The sequence below is a fragment of the Amblyomma maculatum genome, chromosome 8 (assembly GCF_055883805.1).
Source record: "Amblyomma maculatum isolate TAMU_Amacu chromosome 8, ASM5588380v1, whole genome shotgun sequence".
NCBI classification, from domain to species: domain Eukaryota; kingdom Metazoa; phylum Arthropoda; class Arachnida; order Ixodida; family Ixodidae; genus Amblyomma; species Amblyomma maculatum.
Genome location: NC_139351.1, coordinates 61,872,672 through 61,889,502, shown reverse-complemented (window position 1 = coordinate 61,889,502; position 16,831 = coordinate 61,872,672). Strand labels below are relative to the sequence as shown.

General features: G+C 46.1%; 1 protein-coding gene across 1 annotated transcript; it reads left to right on the top strand.

Annotated features, from left to right (window-relative positions):
- The first annotated feature begins 926 nt into the window (after nt 1-926).
- Nucleotides 927-16,737, top strand: LOC146181269 (transmembrane protein 59-like). The gene is made up of 6 exons (XM_084576320.1): nt 927-1,263; nt 1,908-2,013; nt 6,126-6,211; nt 7,374-7,566; nt 10,327-10,607; nt 14,083-16,737. Exons 1-6 carry the CDS (start codon nt 1,108-1,110, stop codon nt 14,209-14,211), a joined length of 951 nt encoding a protein of 316 aa, XP_084432446.1. The 5' UTR covers nt 927-1,107; the 3' UTR covers nt 14,212-16,737.
- The last annotated feature ends 94 nt before the right edge of the window (nt 16,738-16,831 follow it).

The following is a 16,831-nucleotide window of genomic DNA, read 5'->3' as shown; positions in this document are numbered from 1 at the left end:
TGGGGCCGGAACCATCAAATGAGCTAATGTGCAATAAACAAACATGGTTTGTTTTGTGGGGTTTAACGTCCCAGATCGACTCTGGCTGTGAGAGACAAACACATCTTTTTCTGTTATACAAAAGGAGTCATTCATTATGTGCAGACATTGCTTGCTATTGGAAAACTGAATTAGGCTGCTTTTTTGGCAACTAAAGAGCGGCTGTGAGATTTGTAGCACTTTGCACTCGGGATGGGGCGGGCTTTTTTACTTACTGTATGTGCATGGGTTGCCATGCAAACTGGTCAATTTTGAAAAACAAAATTGCTACGTCACTCATTTTATTTGTGCTTTAAAAATGTGCATTTCGCAAAAAGCTAGAATCCTGCCGCAATGAAACCTTGCACATTTGGGGGGGGGGGGGGGGGGGGGGGGGGGATGTTGCCGCAACCAGCAAGTTGTTCTGTTGTTTCACCAATGTTTTTGAAGCGCTTCACTACCCCATGTATCAGCCAAGGTCAACCTGGCAGGTCGCTTAACCTTGGCTCAACAAGCCAGAGGTCACAGCGCCTTTGACCATTGATGGCAGATACAGCGGTACAGCATCACGTGCTCCCTGTTGTAGTTGACTGCGTCCTCAACTCCATGTGGCTGCATAAAGAAAATCCAAGTAAAACGACGTTTGCTTCCCTAACGAAGTTTAGCAGTGTTAAACTAGTCAGGAACACTAGGTTAAACCTCAGCCTTTTTTTTTTTTTTTTCAGCCGTCTGAAGCCGTTGACGGGTTCTTGCCGTTCGCATTTACCGCGTGAATCGTTGCTACCGTCGTTTCCGACTTTTGATTCTTTTCTTTATCGATTCTCTTTAAAAATAGACCTCGACAGCAGCGCCTTCGGCGGCGCAACCGAGCGCCGATGCTGCACACAGGTGGCGGCTGCTCCGCTGTAACGATAAACCGAAGCTGCCGAAGCCCCGTAGGCTACCTGAGTAATCGGAAGTGAGCGTCCGTGTCGCGTTCCTTTTCTTGTGGTGCTCTGGGTGGTCGATACGTGTGAGCGATAAGTAGAGTGCGTCGTCGATTGCAACGGAGTATAACGTTGTGGTGAACGCAGCACAAGGGACACGAAAATGTTCTCCGCACGCAGGCTTGCTGGAGGCCTAGTTGCCTTTTTCGCAGTGGCCGTTGCGCTTTGCAGCTGTGAGCCGCTCCGCAAAGTCTCCGAAGAGAGCGAGAGCTGCGAATCTCACTGCGAGCTAACCTACCCGGCGCACACGTATCCCAAGGTGAGTGATTAACTGCTACCACGGTCGACGATCTGCTAGCGCGATGGGATAGTGTTTACGATGGTCGTTTTGATGCCCGCGGCCGCGCTCTCTCGCTGTCAGCTGTTCTGCCGAACAACGAACTTCCGTTGTGAGCCCAGCTTGCAGAAGGTGGTGTGTTACACGCTGTCGCTATCAAGGTTGCGCCCTTTCTCTGTGCGACAAAGTAATTTTGCGAGGAAGTTGTACTTTGCTCAGGAAATGGCGTCGAGCGAGGTTGCTGCAGTTCGCCGCCCTTTCGTTTCGGATAGGATGTATGCAGTACTCTTGGCCGCACCTTTCTGAAAACGACCGGAATTGTACGGGCGTGCCTCCGGCGTCCCGGAGCCTTGAACCACGGGCCCGGCCGCCACGCACGCAGCGCGAAATGCTGAGAAGAAACGAACGAAAAAAAAAAAAAAAAAAGGAACAATAAGAGAGACGCGGCCGGGGAACCCGAGAGGTGCGCCGAGCGCGATGAGACGAAACAAATATAACGAACAAAGCGATCGAAACAGATGCGGCGCTCTCTGTCGCGCTCACCGAGACATCTGTTCCGGCGAGAGAGCGCGGCGCGGTGCTGTCGTGTGTGTACGCTTATTTCGCGTTTCCCTCTTTCCTCGCAGCCCGAGCACCTCGAGGCTTGCAAGAAAGGATGTCGCAACTTCGTCGTGGCCGGCTTCAATGCGGAGACCCACGACATGAACGCTACGCACTCTGCGTGCTTCAACGGTATGGTGAAGTCGCTGCAGTTTCGGGCGTCTTGCGCTGCAGCGCGGCATACGATTCCCGCGCGCTCGCCGGCAGGCGCAGTGTACAGCGCTTATCGCCTTCATGGATCACCCTTTCCCTCTTTTCTCGCAGTCTCTCCTGCATTCTGACCACCCTTCCCTCGCGCCGACGCCCTGAGACGAAAACACGGGGAGAAATCTAGAACGAACGTCACTTGGCCGATGTAGTCGTCCCAAGATCTTTTTCTTTTATATTTAATCGCGGAACGTGCTCTCTCTACGTGTGCGCTAGATAAGAGCAAGGGTGATACAACCCGATTGTGAAGGTTGGCACGCTTGAGCGCAAAAGCTTTTTTTTTCCTCGCATAGAGCTGTGCGCATGTTGCTAGGCATTGTTGCTGGCTGCCCAGCATCTGGCTGTAGTGGTCTTGAGCCTTTTGTAAACTAACTCAATTCTTTTGCATATAGAGTGCTTGGTCAGTTGCATCACTTAAAAGGAGGTGATCATTTCGCTGAAATGTTGGCTTCTCCCTGAAAGTCCTTGCGTTACCAGCACATGCTGCTTTGTTCTTTTCTTCTTTTTGCGAGATGTTCTCGGGGAAAAAAAAAGAAGAGAAGAAAGCTCTGGCGTTAAGCACGACAGAGTTCAGACCCCATTGTCATGCTGAAATACTTTCCTCTGTGCCTTTACATTGTGTGACGTACAAAACGACAAGTTTTTTTGACATGGGAACAGTTGTCCTGTCTCATTGTCTATTGAACAGGCATTCTCGCAATGTCTGGAAAGTGCGCTCGACTGCCGTTCTCAAGGGTGCGGGTTCGAATCCCGGCCGCGACCGCTGCTTTTTGATGAAAGTGGAAAGCAAGGCACCCATGTGCTGTGCAATGTCGGTGATTATTAACGAATCTCGGGTGGTAAAAATTTCCACAGCCCTCCACTACAATGTCTCTCATAGCCTGAGTTGCTTTGGGGCTTTTAAATCCCATAAACCAAACCATTCTAGCAATGCCATTATTAATGCAGAAACATTGTATGACTATGTAAGAGAGTTCCGCCTTGTTGGAGCAGTAAAAGAGGCATTAGTTGGTGTAGTACCATCGGATAGAGCATCAAGGATAGGTGTGTAGGTGACATGGTTTATGTGAGTTAACTAAAAAAATTTGAGCTAATTAAGTGTAATTGGGAGCCAAGATGGCCACAGCCAACCTTTGGTTTGGTACTCAACTTCCGGTCACCTTTCTCAGTGCACGCCCCTTGTCATTCCTTTGAATGCGTCAGAATTCACCGGAATTCTTTAATTGGTTCACAGGTAAGGAAAGGCGTGGTATCTGTCACTTGCGAAATCTCACTGATACATCTCGCTGACAGCACAGCAACGCTCAGGCTTATGCATGTCTCGAGGGCAGATTCTGCAGTGACCTTGAAAAAAAAAAAATTTTGTTCTCAGTAATTTGATTTTACTCCTTTTAGTATAAAAAATGTTTGCTGAAAGGAATTTGAAATGTACTGCTGTCGAAACCTGAGCAAAAAGGCTCACAAACATTAAGAACACATACACACTTTTGTTGAACTGTACTTTCACTTTGTGAAGAAATATGCATATACTACGTGGAATGGTGTTGGTGTAGTGTCGACATATTTCATAAGTTGACCAGGGCTTAAATTGATTAGCTGCATAGATTTTGTAAATGTGATCATTTTTGTGAGGCAGAAAACCTACATATTTTTGACGCTTTCAAAATGGTTTTCCAAATGCAGCAGGGATCTCTCGGCATAACTGCTGATATGTGAGGAGCCTTATGTGGCTCGTTATATGGCTTATTAGCAATGAACTTCAAGGTTTAGAAAAAATAGCCTCCCGAAACTCGGTGATACCACAGCCACATGATCTCGTGTGAATTTCAAGCACCCCACAATGCTCACGTAAAGTGGTGTCGCCTGTGGAATGAACTCTCTTGTATACCTTAATTAAGGCTTTATATAGATGTCGTGTGGTCAACAGATTCGGAGTGAAAAATTACTGCTTTCACATTCACATTCCATATGTAGTCTTTGGTGCCTTCTCCAAGAAGCCAAAAGTTCCGCAGTACTTGACCTGAAATTGCTGACATATGTGGTACGGCATCTTGATAGGGACTCCATTCCATGTGGTCACTCTCACTGGCGTTTAAAGTAAAACCTTATTGATACGTTTCTAAGAAATGGTGACAGAAAATTATCTGGCAAAGCTTGTAATATAAACTGCCTTACTGCTGAATGAGGTACAAAAGCATTTAGAATGGACACTTTAACTGCACGAAAGTGTAAATTAACATTTCTTGGCGTAAAGCATGAACAGCTCCTTCTTTAATGCTCGGAGAAATCATTCTGCACTAGTGTTGTTTCAAGTGCAGATTTAGCAACATGTCTGGTACGCTGACGGTGATGCTGAATTGAAATAGTAGCTTCCTCGTTCCTGGATGCTTCGCTCCCTTGTACTAAGGCACTGTGGAGAAGCAAACTGTTGCTACATGCTTGCTGTTATACTGCATACCCAACTTCCCGCTGCTCATATGCGAGTGCATAGGGCAGTTCTCAAATGTTTTACCCTATGCCCTTACTGCAATGGAAAGGAGCCGCTACGTTTCTCCTCTTCAAGTTGTGTCTCTGCGGGGACAGGCCTCAAGTAGCGTTCTGCGACTTGATCGAAACTGTATTGAAAAATTCTTTCACCTCATCCAGAGGCTTGCGCACACAAAGCTTGCACATTGTTGTCCCCTTTTTTGCCTAGTAAGTTTTACAATGGTGCTCACCAGTTTTGGCCATGCATGATGCAAAAGCTGAACCGTCTGCAACGAGGTTGAGGAAGCGAAAAATGCCAATGCCAAGTTTCTGGTGAAGGGAATCTTGGAGAGAAGTGCCGCGACTCTAAAGGGATGAGGCAAATGCAGCACTTTTTCGTCCCAAGGCTAATTGGTGCTACCGTTGCTCTATGACGAAACTCTTCATTGGTGTCCTTTGCTCCCTCAGTCTCATCGGAGACAGTTTTGGTTTTGCATCATGCATGGCCAGTCCAGGTAAGTACTACTCATACTTATTACACAACAAAAGGGACAACAGTGCGCAAGCGTTTAGTGTGCTTTCATCGTAAACGAGCCTGCGGTTGAGGTGGGAGAATTATTCCAAACAGTTTCAATAGAGTTGCAGAGCTCTTTATGTTGGCTCGTCTGTCTTTGCCTGTGTGCACCTAGACACTGCCGGGATGCCACTGCAGTGGGTGAGCAGTGAAAATGTTTTTGTTGTTTCTGTGGTCCGCCCTCAGGTTCGGTCTACTCGTATGATAGCACATGAATGGTTGATCACGAAACATACACGACCACAGTTTGTCGAAATTTTGAACACAGTAATTGAGAACTGTATTATCTAGGAATATATTGGCAGGGAGAAAAATAGTGTAACTCTATGGGAGATTTGTCACTGCCCGCGATTTTGTCTGGGAAATAGTATGAACTGGGAACATATCAACGAGATTCTACTGTATTAGCTACAACCTTGCAGCGGCCAGGAAGAATGCTTTTGAGGTCTTCTCGAGTGACTTGAAAGAAACGAGAGGAACCAATGGAAGGTAATGTAAAAGGTACGAGTGATTCCTTGTTGATTTATATAGTAAGCCTCATCACTCCACGCTTTATGTAATGGTGTCAACTAAATCAAGGCTGATTCTACTCATTCTTCTTCCTATTGGGAAGCACAGTCAGCAGCATACAGGCAGGTTCTGTGTATCTTAATCTGCTAATTCCTTTGCATAGCTTGCTAAAAATCTGCATTGATGCTGGCTAAGTAAAATTAAATACTCTATTGTGGGGCTTGATGTCCCGAAAGAACATATGAGCCGTGAGGGACACTGTTGTGATAGGCTTCGGAATAATTTTGAGCACCTGGGGTTATTACGAGGCGCCGTCATCTCGGAGCACAAAGGGGCACCTTTTGAATTTCGCCTTTGCGTAAAAAACATGGCAGTCTCCGATACTCCATGAAGTAGAGGCAGTCTTCGAGAGAGAATGTGCCGTTGTTAGACATGCAGCAGAGTTTCACTGAACGCTCATCACTTTCATCAACTTCCCACCTTGCAGCCTGCTCAGAGACCTATCCCAGCCAGCCCAGCTACTATGCCTGCACCGAGGGATGCGATGAGCAGTTCAGGCATGTCAGCAAAAAGGTGAGCTCTTCTAGTGCGCGCTTTTTCAACTGTAGCGAGTGGCTACTCTCTCAGCAACACTGCGACCTCCCAAGTGCGCTTCTAGCAGACAAAATGATCTTCCTCGTTCAGGTGCTTGCATGGCTGCAAGCAACAGCTTCATTTTCCACTTGACATCTAGCGCCTGAGTGTGCTATCTTGTTTTGTTGATAGTGGTGCTGTGGCCTGTTATCACTGTTCACATTTACTGCAGGCAAAGGGATAATGAACTGCAGTGCACAGTGCTGGCATAACTCTCAGAGCAACTGAGCGCTTTGAAATTGATTTTACCGTATTGTCCTCTCTTTGTATCATTATGCATTGCGTTCTGGTAGTGCACTCATAGCCTTTTGCTTCACAGCTAGCGTGGTGGCCAGTAGTTGAAATATGAGCAGGAACCAACATTGAATCAAAGAAATTAATGTGGATGCAGTACTGGCTACAGAATTATGTATTGATTAAGCAGACTTGGAAAAAAAAAAATGATGCACTCATTCTGGACACAAATCCGTTCATGTGTGTGACCACTGTAGTTGACAGGCTACATGTCCAGCCACCTGGAAATTGAATTTTTGTTATTTCTAGGTGGCTGGGCATGGTGGTACTAGGCCGAAAGCCTGTTGCATTCGGCAGTGCTCAATTTAAGTTCAGTGCAGAAACATGTAGATAATCCAGCCAAGGAAATACTGGAAAAGTCCGGAATAATATGGAAACGGTTGTGCTTCAGGGGGATCATTCCAGATTAATCTTGGCGCATCTCGGGGTACAAGGAAAGTGATAAAGATGCATTTCGCAATACGAAGCATAAACAAAGAGGACAAAATAGGTCTTTGTGCCATAATCACAGTGACAAGGCCACATGACGACGTTTGTTGAAAAACAGCGAACAAATATTTGAATTATTCGCAGCAATATAATGCGGCTATGGAGTGAGAGCATTGATGTTTTCTTAGTTACCTTGGTGTACGAAGAGGTCTTTGCATGCTTGTGGTCTGGCGCACAGTGATTATGTGTCAAATGAAACCGTACTGCTGACCTTTGATGTGCCATTGGCGATGGTTGCAGTTGACCTCAGCATTGACCCGCCTTTCTTGCCCTTCTTTCTTTCTCTTTTTTGCGGTTTTGCCCAACGGTGTTCCCGCAGACGGAGCACAAGTCACACCTCCATCCGCTGCGGCTACTCATGCTGGTCCAGCAGATGTACGAGACGGTGGTGGACCACGTGTGTCGCCTCATCAGGCGCACCTTCTACGCAGTCTACGTGCAGAAGGACACGGGCAACCTGATTGTTGTGCGTGGAGAGCTGACACCCATCCGCATCCCCGACCCCCACGCTGGTCAGTTGTGCAGCCTATCTTGCTGATGTTTCCTGAGTATGCTTGCCATGTTGTTGCTATGGTTACCGCTGCCCCCTGTTGGGAACTCTGAGTTCCATTCCTGTGAGGATTGTGTGCACCATAAGTGGGAGCCATGTAGCACTGGCACTGGTTTGCTGGTAAAGGAGTCATTTCAGTGTTGCCAATTTAGCAATTTTTCAGCTAAATTTAGTGGGTTTTTACACTGTTTAGCGGGCAGAAACATTATATTGTGGGAGGCGGGATTTTTGTTGTTGTTTTTGAGCCTGTCTGGCTTTTTTATTATTTTTATTAGCACTTTTTGTGGTCCTGGAATGTTTGTTTAGCTCTTTGAAGTTATATTCACTTCTGCAAGAGAACGTCGCTATGAAGGATGCCGCCACTGAGATCTCAAGATAGTGAATGATAGAATACGGCTGATTTGCCATTAATTGATTTATGCGGCACTTTTTCATGTAATCGTTCAGTCTGCTGATACCGGTCATGGGGTCCGGCGACTGGGACCTGTCAAGTATTTTCAGAAGTTTAGGAGAGAGTGGCTGCAGGACTCTTACGTTTCGAGAAAAAAAAAATCGCTGCCATTTAACTTCAATGAAACAAGCCGACTCTCGTCAGCCAGTATAGTCTTTAGAGCACTGTTGCATTCTGGGATGAAATGAACTTGTACAGGGATGCTTCAGACAAAATCCCTTCTTCGAGCTGGCCAAGTTTTTGTGCATGTTCGGTTCAGCATGTTCATGTTCATGTTGCGCATGTTCATGTTGTCACCTAAACCTTGTCAGATGTGAACAGGGAACCCAATGTGAAGAGTGATGGCAAGTACCATCAGAGCTATTTGAACCGCACTCTGAAGGTGGAGTAAAAATAGTGCTCAAACTATGAACTGATCGCAGATATAATATACAGACGATCGGTACGATATGAAGGTATGCGTTGGCAGCAGTGCTGGAATCCTGCCAAGGACTGGCGGTATGAGTAGCCAATCGCTCGGCGAGTGCTTTCCAAACCAAGATTAAGCAGACATCCTTTTGCGAGCGAACGTGCTGTCGGGCAGCAGTTTGTAGTCACGAAAGAGACACTCTTGCGACTTCATTTCAAACCTGCAGCAGGCAGGCAGTATATTCCTGAAAATGAAATTACCTGTAGTCTGAAGTTTCTTGTCAAAAGAGAAAAAAAATGCTTTCCAATTTATATAGTAGTGTTGTTTCGAAGTCAAGTAACCAAATAAAAGGTTGAAATATTCGTTTTCAATGCAGATGTTGAATTAAATGTTATTTTGCGGGTTTTTGGGTTTCCTGTGGCAGGTTTTTTATTTTTTAATTGCAACACTGATCATCTCGTTCATAGGTGCGTAAAACTTAAGGGTACAAGTAGTTGCAATACCGTATCTGCGCGAACGCAAGGCAACATTGATTTAGAGGCCTCAAGAACTGCCGACCCGCTATAAAGGGTGAGCATCCATCGCCATCGAACACAAAATAAAATAAAATATTATTATGGTACATTATTGCGATTGCAAACGGTTGCTGGATAACTATTACCAAGGGCACAGAAGAAAAAAATAAGATACGCAAACGGCACTCACAAATACGTAAACAGCGCATATGACAATGTTATTTGAGACGCTACGCTTCAGAAATATGCACGACACTGTTGGGTGCACCCAAGTCTCTGGTGCGTCGATACACATGGCAGCTGCTGCTTTGTGTTCTGGTCAGCCCAGGCCTGCATCCACTCTCATTTTATTTTTCCCCTCTCCATCGGGTCCTACGGGGCCTCCTCTTTATAAATGACCAGGGCTGAGTTCTCTCCACCCTCGTACCCACCCTGTCCTTTGCCCTTGCATTCTGACTGCTTTGGTCCGAGGTTATTGAAAAGCTGGCTTCTCCTTGCAGTTCGGAAGACTAATGGTGAAGGTCACTTTATCTCTGAGAGCAGCGAAGAAAAAGAATAACGCTCTGTTATGGTCCCGAATTAGATGTTGGGTCTTTCTTAAATGAAATGATATGAAAAATGTTGCATTATATTTGTATTGTCATTGCTCTGGTATACAATATGTGAGCTTCTAAATGTTTTGCAGACAAACTTAATTCCGGTCACTTACGAATCTGTTGTTAGTCTAGGGTCCAGACTTCCTGTCACTTTCTTCCTATTCTCATTTTTTTCATCCTAGCTTGAACCTCTGCTAATCTGAACTTGATTATTTCAGAATGCTGGATAATTGAAAGTTCTCCTTCCCCAAAGTGTCATCTCCCATGGTTGATGGGTAATGTGGAAAGGGGGCAAATATGCATATCTGCAATTTTATATGAAAAGCATGCACTAAATTTACCCATAAATTATAATGTGCATGTGAGGATGTCGCAAAGCTGGCAACCGTCTGTGATAAAGGACTTCCTCTGGGGACGGTGAAAAGTAGTCGCTATTAGAGCAAGCATAAATGAAGTGCACAAAAATGGCAGATGTCCGTAAAAACTAGAAGCAGTGTAATGGTGAGATAATTTTATGGCATGTTCCAATCTGCCTTCCAGATCATGTTCTGTTAATCTGGGAGCCCAGACCCATGCCTCGCGAGAGATGTGTATCCAGATCCTGGGGTGCAATTAATGAATCAGTCGGCGTTGCCCAACGCTGCGGCAGATTTTGTGTTTTTTGCAGGTTCAGAGCAATGCTCTGGATTGCCGATTTGTATTTCTCGTCTTACTGTGTCGAAGATCTAAACTTCTCTTATGTGTTGCACAGGGGAGCCCTCAGAGAACCACCCTGCCAAGCCAGCGTCGTCTGCTACATCGGAGCAGGAGGCGTCTGCCGCTGAGTCGTCATCGTCGACCGTGTCTGCAGCGGCGAGCTCCTCCAGCTGGCTGGATTGCATCTCACGCCAGTCAGGCATTCCCGAATGGCTGCTCATGATGGTGCTGTTCCTGGTGGTGGTGACCATGGTGTGGCTGTGCTGTGCCACCATGGTGACCTCGCCCAGCAGTTCGACGCCATCCACCTCGCCCCCACCCGCCTACTCCCACCATGTGAGTACTCCCACCTGCGGCTTTGTTTGCCTTCGTTTTTGCATGCCCTCGGGGCAGTCCATTGAAGGTAGAAGAAAGAATGATGAGTAAACAGGCATTTCAGGCACACAGCATGAACTCAAAACAAATGCTTATCTTGTATGCGAGTTCTTAAGAAAGACAGGTCTCAAAAACAAAAAAAAAAAAGAATACAGTTGAATCCCGCTATAACGAAATTCACGGTGCACGAAAAAAAATTCGTTCTCGCGGAACTTCGTTATCGCAAAAATTTGACGTGAAACGCAGAAAGAATTGCCCAAGCAGCAGCAAAGGCGTTTAATGCCAAAAATCTGCAAGCTTGGTTTGCTTACGCTTCACGGCGAGCAACGCCGTCACGCGATTTTCGCACTCGGTCAGCAAACCCATTGCAACATCGTCGTCTCGGACAGCAACGAAATTCCTGATGACATCAAAAGCGTCCATCACCTGTACGGCGGTTGCCGCAGCCGGTGCTTCCTGTACGTCGTCGTCTTCTTCATCGGAAGAGTCCTTATCATTCCGGGCAGCTTTTATGATCTGCTCATCACTCACATCTTCGTGAACAACAACACAAGCGTCAGCGCCGATGTATTCTTCGAGCTCGAGATTAGGCGGCACGGTTCCTATTTCTCCCAGCGTTTTCCAGGCGGCCGCGATCCCCGGAGCCGGTGACGCCTCTTCGTCGTCGTCTGTAACGCCTGGTGTTAGGCCAGCAGAGTGTACGGGTCGACCTTCGGCAAATCCGGCGTGCCTGAAACAGTTCACAATTACTGAGCGCCCCAGTGTGCTCCAGGCAGCAGACATAATCTGCAGTGCCACGTACAAGTCCACCTTCGTGTCTCGGCCGGTTTCAGTGTTAAAAAGCAGCCGCTGAATTAACCTCCCGCGGTAAGCGCGCTTCAGGCTAAGAATCACGCCCTGATCGAGAGGCTGTAAGACAGACGTGCAATTGGGAGGGAAAAACCTCAGCTCCGTGTTAGTGAGCTTGACTTCGTCGGAGTGATGCGCTGAACAATTGTCCAAAAGCAAGCAAACTTTACGGCCCTGCCGCTTCATGTCGCGGTCGAATGCCATCATCCACTCGGTGAAAATAGCGCGGGTCATCCATGACTTGTTGTTCGCCTTGTACTGCACAGGTAGGCTACGAGTTCCCTTAAAACAGCGCGGCTTGGCACTTTTGCCTATGACTAACGGCGGACGCTTGTCCGAGCCATCCATGTTTGTGCAAAGCAGCACTGTGATGCGTTTTTTGCTGTGTTTGCCGCCGTGACAGCGCTGCCCCTTGAAGTCGAGCGTCCTAGCCGGCAACATCTCGTAGAATAGCCCGGTCTCGTCGGCGTTGTAAATGTCTGCAGGCGCGAAGTTGCTTAAAATTCCGGCCATGTTACTCGCCTTCCAAGCAGCTGCCCCGTCCACGTCTGCTGACATTGACTCGCCGCACAACACTTTTCCAACGATGTTATGGCGGGCCTTGAAACGGTTTAGCCAGCCAATGCTGGCTTTAAAATCATCAATGCCAAGTAGGCATGCATAGTTCAAGGCTTTCTGCTGGACGATGCTTCCGGACAGGGGGACGTTGCTGGCTCGTGCTTCCACAAACCACGCATGCACTGCTTTGTCCAACTCTTCATGGAGGGGCCGCGTCACCTTTTTGTGCTTCGAGGATGTGCCTGAAGCAAGTGCCATTCTCACGCTGTCCTTATTGCCTAGAATCGTTGACAGCGAACTTGCAGGAATTCCGAAGTCTTCAGCAATTGCCGCTTTCTTCCTTCCGCTTTCTGCTTGGGCGATTATTTGAGCTTTTTGCTCAAGGGAAAGAGTTTTGCGTCTTTTCACTTGCGTTGCCATCGTGTCCTGCGGATGAAAACTCGTCGTTGTCGAAGAGAAAGGCAGCGAGTGAACAACGCGACCACGACACAAAGCCAAAATGGCGGAACTGCAATCACGTGATTTCATGCTTAATGTGGCTTTGGATTTGACTTGGACTTCTCGCCAATAAAACTAGTTTCGGTTTCGATTTTGAACGCGAAAATTTCGTTGAAGCAGAAACGCTCTGCAAAAATGGTTCGTTGTGCAGAGAAATTTAGGCCATTAATTCTTATAGGATACTCGCGGGGAATAAAAAATTATTCGTTGTCGCGGAAATTTCGTTGTGGCGGGATTCAACTGTACCAGATAATCTGTATTTAGAAAACTGCATCTTTAGAGCATAAAATTGTCATTCTCCGATTCTACGAAGTTTCTTATCTCTCTTGGCAATATTTGAGGTGTAACATCAATTAAGAAAAGTGGCTCATTTCGAACCAGTATTCATGATGAAGAAACACATTTTCAAATAAACATAGGTTTCGTTCCATGGCCACGGTCACAGCAATCTTGGTCACATTAGGAAGGGCAACTTTTCATTCTCAAATTTCATGCTCCAGCACTTCGTTCTGCTTGTTGGTTCATTACAGAAAGCCAGCGAAAAGCAGGGGAGTACACGCATTTCTTTCGCTGGTTGGTGCACAGGACAAAAAGGGACCAAGTAATTGACCGTCCCTGTTTCTTGTCTGCTGCACGTGTCGGAGCGGCACCCCGAGACGCCATCTTGTCTGGTGTGGTCAGCCTCGGGTGCCACGAAGAGCTCATAATCAAGTCTATGTCAACGCAATAATTTATGGCACAATATAAATAAGAAGAAGCCATTGATCGGAAATCTCAAGAAATGTTCCTTGGTGTTTTAAGACACTGAAAACGAGAGGATTGCAGCGTCGGGTGACTGCGTCCTGAATCAGCTAGGCCTAAAAGGTGTGTCAAGTGAGAACAGTCCGGACATCAGATGCGTTCGTCATGAGACAACGCTGCTGACACCTTGTGATCTGGAGAATGATAAGAGAGGAGCAGACATCAAACTGCAGATGTTTGATTCAACTGCAGCAGCGAAACCCAAACCGACTTCGCCACCAGCAATGCTGCGGTCTGCCCACTCGATTAGATGAGCTTAGTCATGGTTTGCACGGAGTCGCTCAACAGCCTTCTCAGTGTTGCGAAGTACGAGACATATGGCTGCAGTGCAAAATTACGTCAAGGTGCACGAAAATAAGGTCTCGCCGTCTAGCTTTTTTTGACAACTGTAGTGACGGGGCATAAGCGTGGCGTTCACTGCATGTGTTGAAGGAAAACGACCCGTAAATCCTTTTTCCGGTAATATCGTGGCTGCGTGGTGATGCAGGGTGCCGGCAAGCTGCATTGAAAATGATGATAGTAACGGTGACAGTGATGCTGCAGTAAGTGATAATGATGATAATAGTGATCACAATGACGGTGCATTTAGTTGATGATGATGACAGCAGAGATGACAATGGTGATGCAGTGAGTGAGAGAACAGTCCTGTAAAGTGGCTTTCGCCATTTCCACTCTGAAGCAGGCCTAAGTGCATTCCTGTAAATTTTTTTTTTTTCCATTTTCTGTGCAGAAAATGGGTGTCAGTGGAGACCTTGACTACCTGCTCATCTACGACCCGTCCGAACAGGTCAAGGTACAGCCACCTGTCGACCAGGAGGCTCCGCCACTGCCAGTCAAGGTGCCACTGAGCCAGATCTAATTTCAAGCCGAGGACGTGCAAGCATCGTTATTGCGACTGTCGTCTTGCATTCTTTTTTCCTTTTTTTTCTTCCCTCCCAGTTTCTTCTTGTTCTGTGTTGCTTTGTTACTGACCACATTCGCTGATCGACCTGTCTGGTGGTCCCCGACCCTGTTGTCCGTGCCATCTTGTGGATTGGCTTGTTTTGACTATTCTAAGCTTGTTTGTTGGGCTTTCAGAGCCATGTGAGATAAATGGCATGTCGACACATAGCTTCCAATGGAAGTGCCACTGGCAGTTGCCATTGCACCGTTCTGGTGACGAGTGCACCAGTAAAATGCCAGGTTCTTTGTTGTCTTCAATCCTTCCGAACCTTTATTTTACTGCACCCATTAGTGTCAGCAGTGATATTTTTAGAGGAACTTGCGTGAGACACATGTACCTTTTTTTCTTGTTTCCTGCTGCAAATCCTTTTGAGCTGGCGGTATTGAAAACATTGGTGTGTGTGCTAATTATCATAAGCAGCACAGGAACGTTTCAAATAATTTCCGATTAGCTTCCGCACATGTATATATTGCTGCCAAGCTGAATATCACCACTAACTTCATTTCTGATGTGAAAGTGGTTGAAAAGCCTCATGTGCAATCGCTGTCAAGTACCGTGCATACAGAGTTGCGGTCAGCTTATGTCGCCGTGAAACTTCAGCCTTGCTTGACGAGGCTTTTTCGCGCTTTCCGTCGCACCTTGATACAGGTTTTATTGACCACCTTGCTTCCTTGTTAGCTTTTTTTTCTTCTCAGCCAATAGTTGCACAAATATTGCAGTTCCTTTTAAACTACTTTGATTTCTGTGATTAACATGTCCGGCTTCAGTCTGTTTTCAAGCTTTCATTCATTCGTAAAAACAGCTGTGCCTCATTGTTTTATCTTGCATCGACTTTTTATTTTCGACAAAAGCTTTTTTATTTATGTGCGAGATGAATAAGTAAGTTTGTTTTCACATTTGAAATTTTACTTCATGCACTTCACATGTTTTGGCAGCACTGTGTGCCACTGAGTATACCCTTATTGGAAAGCACAGAAAAATGGCTGCATTTATCCCACGCACAAGTGGCAGTTATCATCGCAGCAGCTTGCAGAGTGTAAAGTAGGCTTCACTTATTATTGGCTAGTATCAAAACAGGGAGTGCTATTTAAAACAGCCAGCAAGTTTTAACTTTCACTTCTCGTGCTGCTTTACGGTTTAGTGCTGTTGAAGGCTTTCTCTTGCAGCGGGTGTGAGCTGTTGTGAAACACACCCTGTCTAAGTAATTGGCACCTTACGTATGTGCGCAGATAGTCTGAGTGCTTTGCAGCCCCGCCTCCCTTTCCCGATTGTAATGGCTTAGAAGCGCTGTTTTAACTGACGGGGAAACATTTCAACTGAGGCCCTGACTGAGACTAGGCTACAAGGAGTTAACGTTCAGCTTCAAATGGAAATATTGTGCAATAACCACTTACTCTTTGTGGATGTGCATATTGTCTCAAATTCAGGGCGTTAAACTATCTGTCCATTGATAAATGTCTCATTTCAAAATACATCACTAATTTGAAATGAACTTTAATTAAGCCTTGTCCAGACGATTCACGCTATTTTTTTTTCTCCGTGTGCTAACTTCAGTCATCTAGTCCATTGTTGTTTTTTTTTTTCTTTTTTTTTTTGAAAAGCACAGGTAAAGGAAAGTGATAGCGTCGTTATTAAATGCATGCATCTGTTTCAACACTTGTTCTTCACCCTTAAAGGTTGTTCCACCCTGAATACTGTTAGCAGACTTGTGGTAGGTTTTGATGTTGTGATATACTGGCTGTGTTGGTGCCAGTTAGGCATGTTCTGTTGTCCAGCTATTTGAAGAATGAACCTGACACTGCTGCTCTTCTTGTTTTACGCAACTCCGTTACTTTTGAACATTGCACTTGTTTCGGGACCCAGGCAATTACACACCATCACTTGATGAAGGTACTGGCTGCACTTCAGAAGAACACACATTTTATTATCCCCTGCACGTACACTTTCTTTCTCTCCTGGATGCTTCTAGTTTGTCAATAAATGCTATCAGTGAGAAAACTTCTTGTTTCTGTGAGGTTCTGAATACCCTAGAGTTCTGAGTATGCGTGCTGTTGCTTTAGCGATGGTTGCATAGCATCATCGGTTTTAAAACAGATTCGAAATTCAACGGTGCAGCTCGTGTGTCGCATGTTCATTCTCCACTAGCCATTGAAACTGCCGTCCCTGCATCACTTGTGATTGGCCCCACATGCTTGTGTGAAACTTCTCGTGATATGTTTGTGGCGGCTGTGCCCTTTCCTTTCGTTTTGGACCACTGATGTTCCTGCATAGGAGCGCGTTGCCCATTTAATGGACATGTTTGTGTGTCGGTACATTCTCTTGTTGCGTAGAATGCTGAAAGGAAAGTGATCTCACGTCACTCTGTTTCTTTCCATGACTGGTGTGAACAGTGCATGCAAGCTTATTGTGATTGGTCAATAAAATTGGATTTAGGTTTTGAAATCTCAATTCTCAGTGAACTTTGTGTGCCTCACAGAAAATTTCTAGCTGTACCGCACCATCTCCAATTGCCAATCTTTCTTTTCATTGACAAGCC

Bases quoted from the DNA above. Each gene is read 5' to 3' on its own strand.
- LOC146181269 (XM_084576320.1), top strand. From the start codon at position 1,108: ATGTTCTCCGCACGCAGGCTTGCTGGAGGCCTAGTTGCCTTTTTCGCA. The intron at 1,264-1,907 runs GTGAGTGATTAA...CTTTCCTCGCAG, and splicing joins CGGCGCACACGTATCCCAAG to CCCGAGCACCTCGAGGCTTG. The intron at 2,014-6,125 runs GTATGGTGAAGT...CCCACCTTGCAG, and splicing joins GCACTCTGCGTGCTTCAACG to CCTGCTCAGAGACCTATCCC.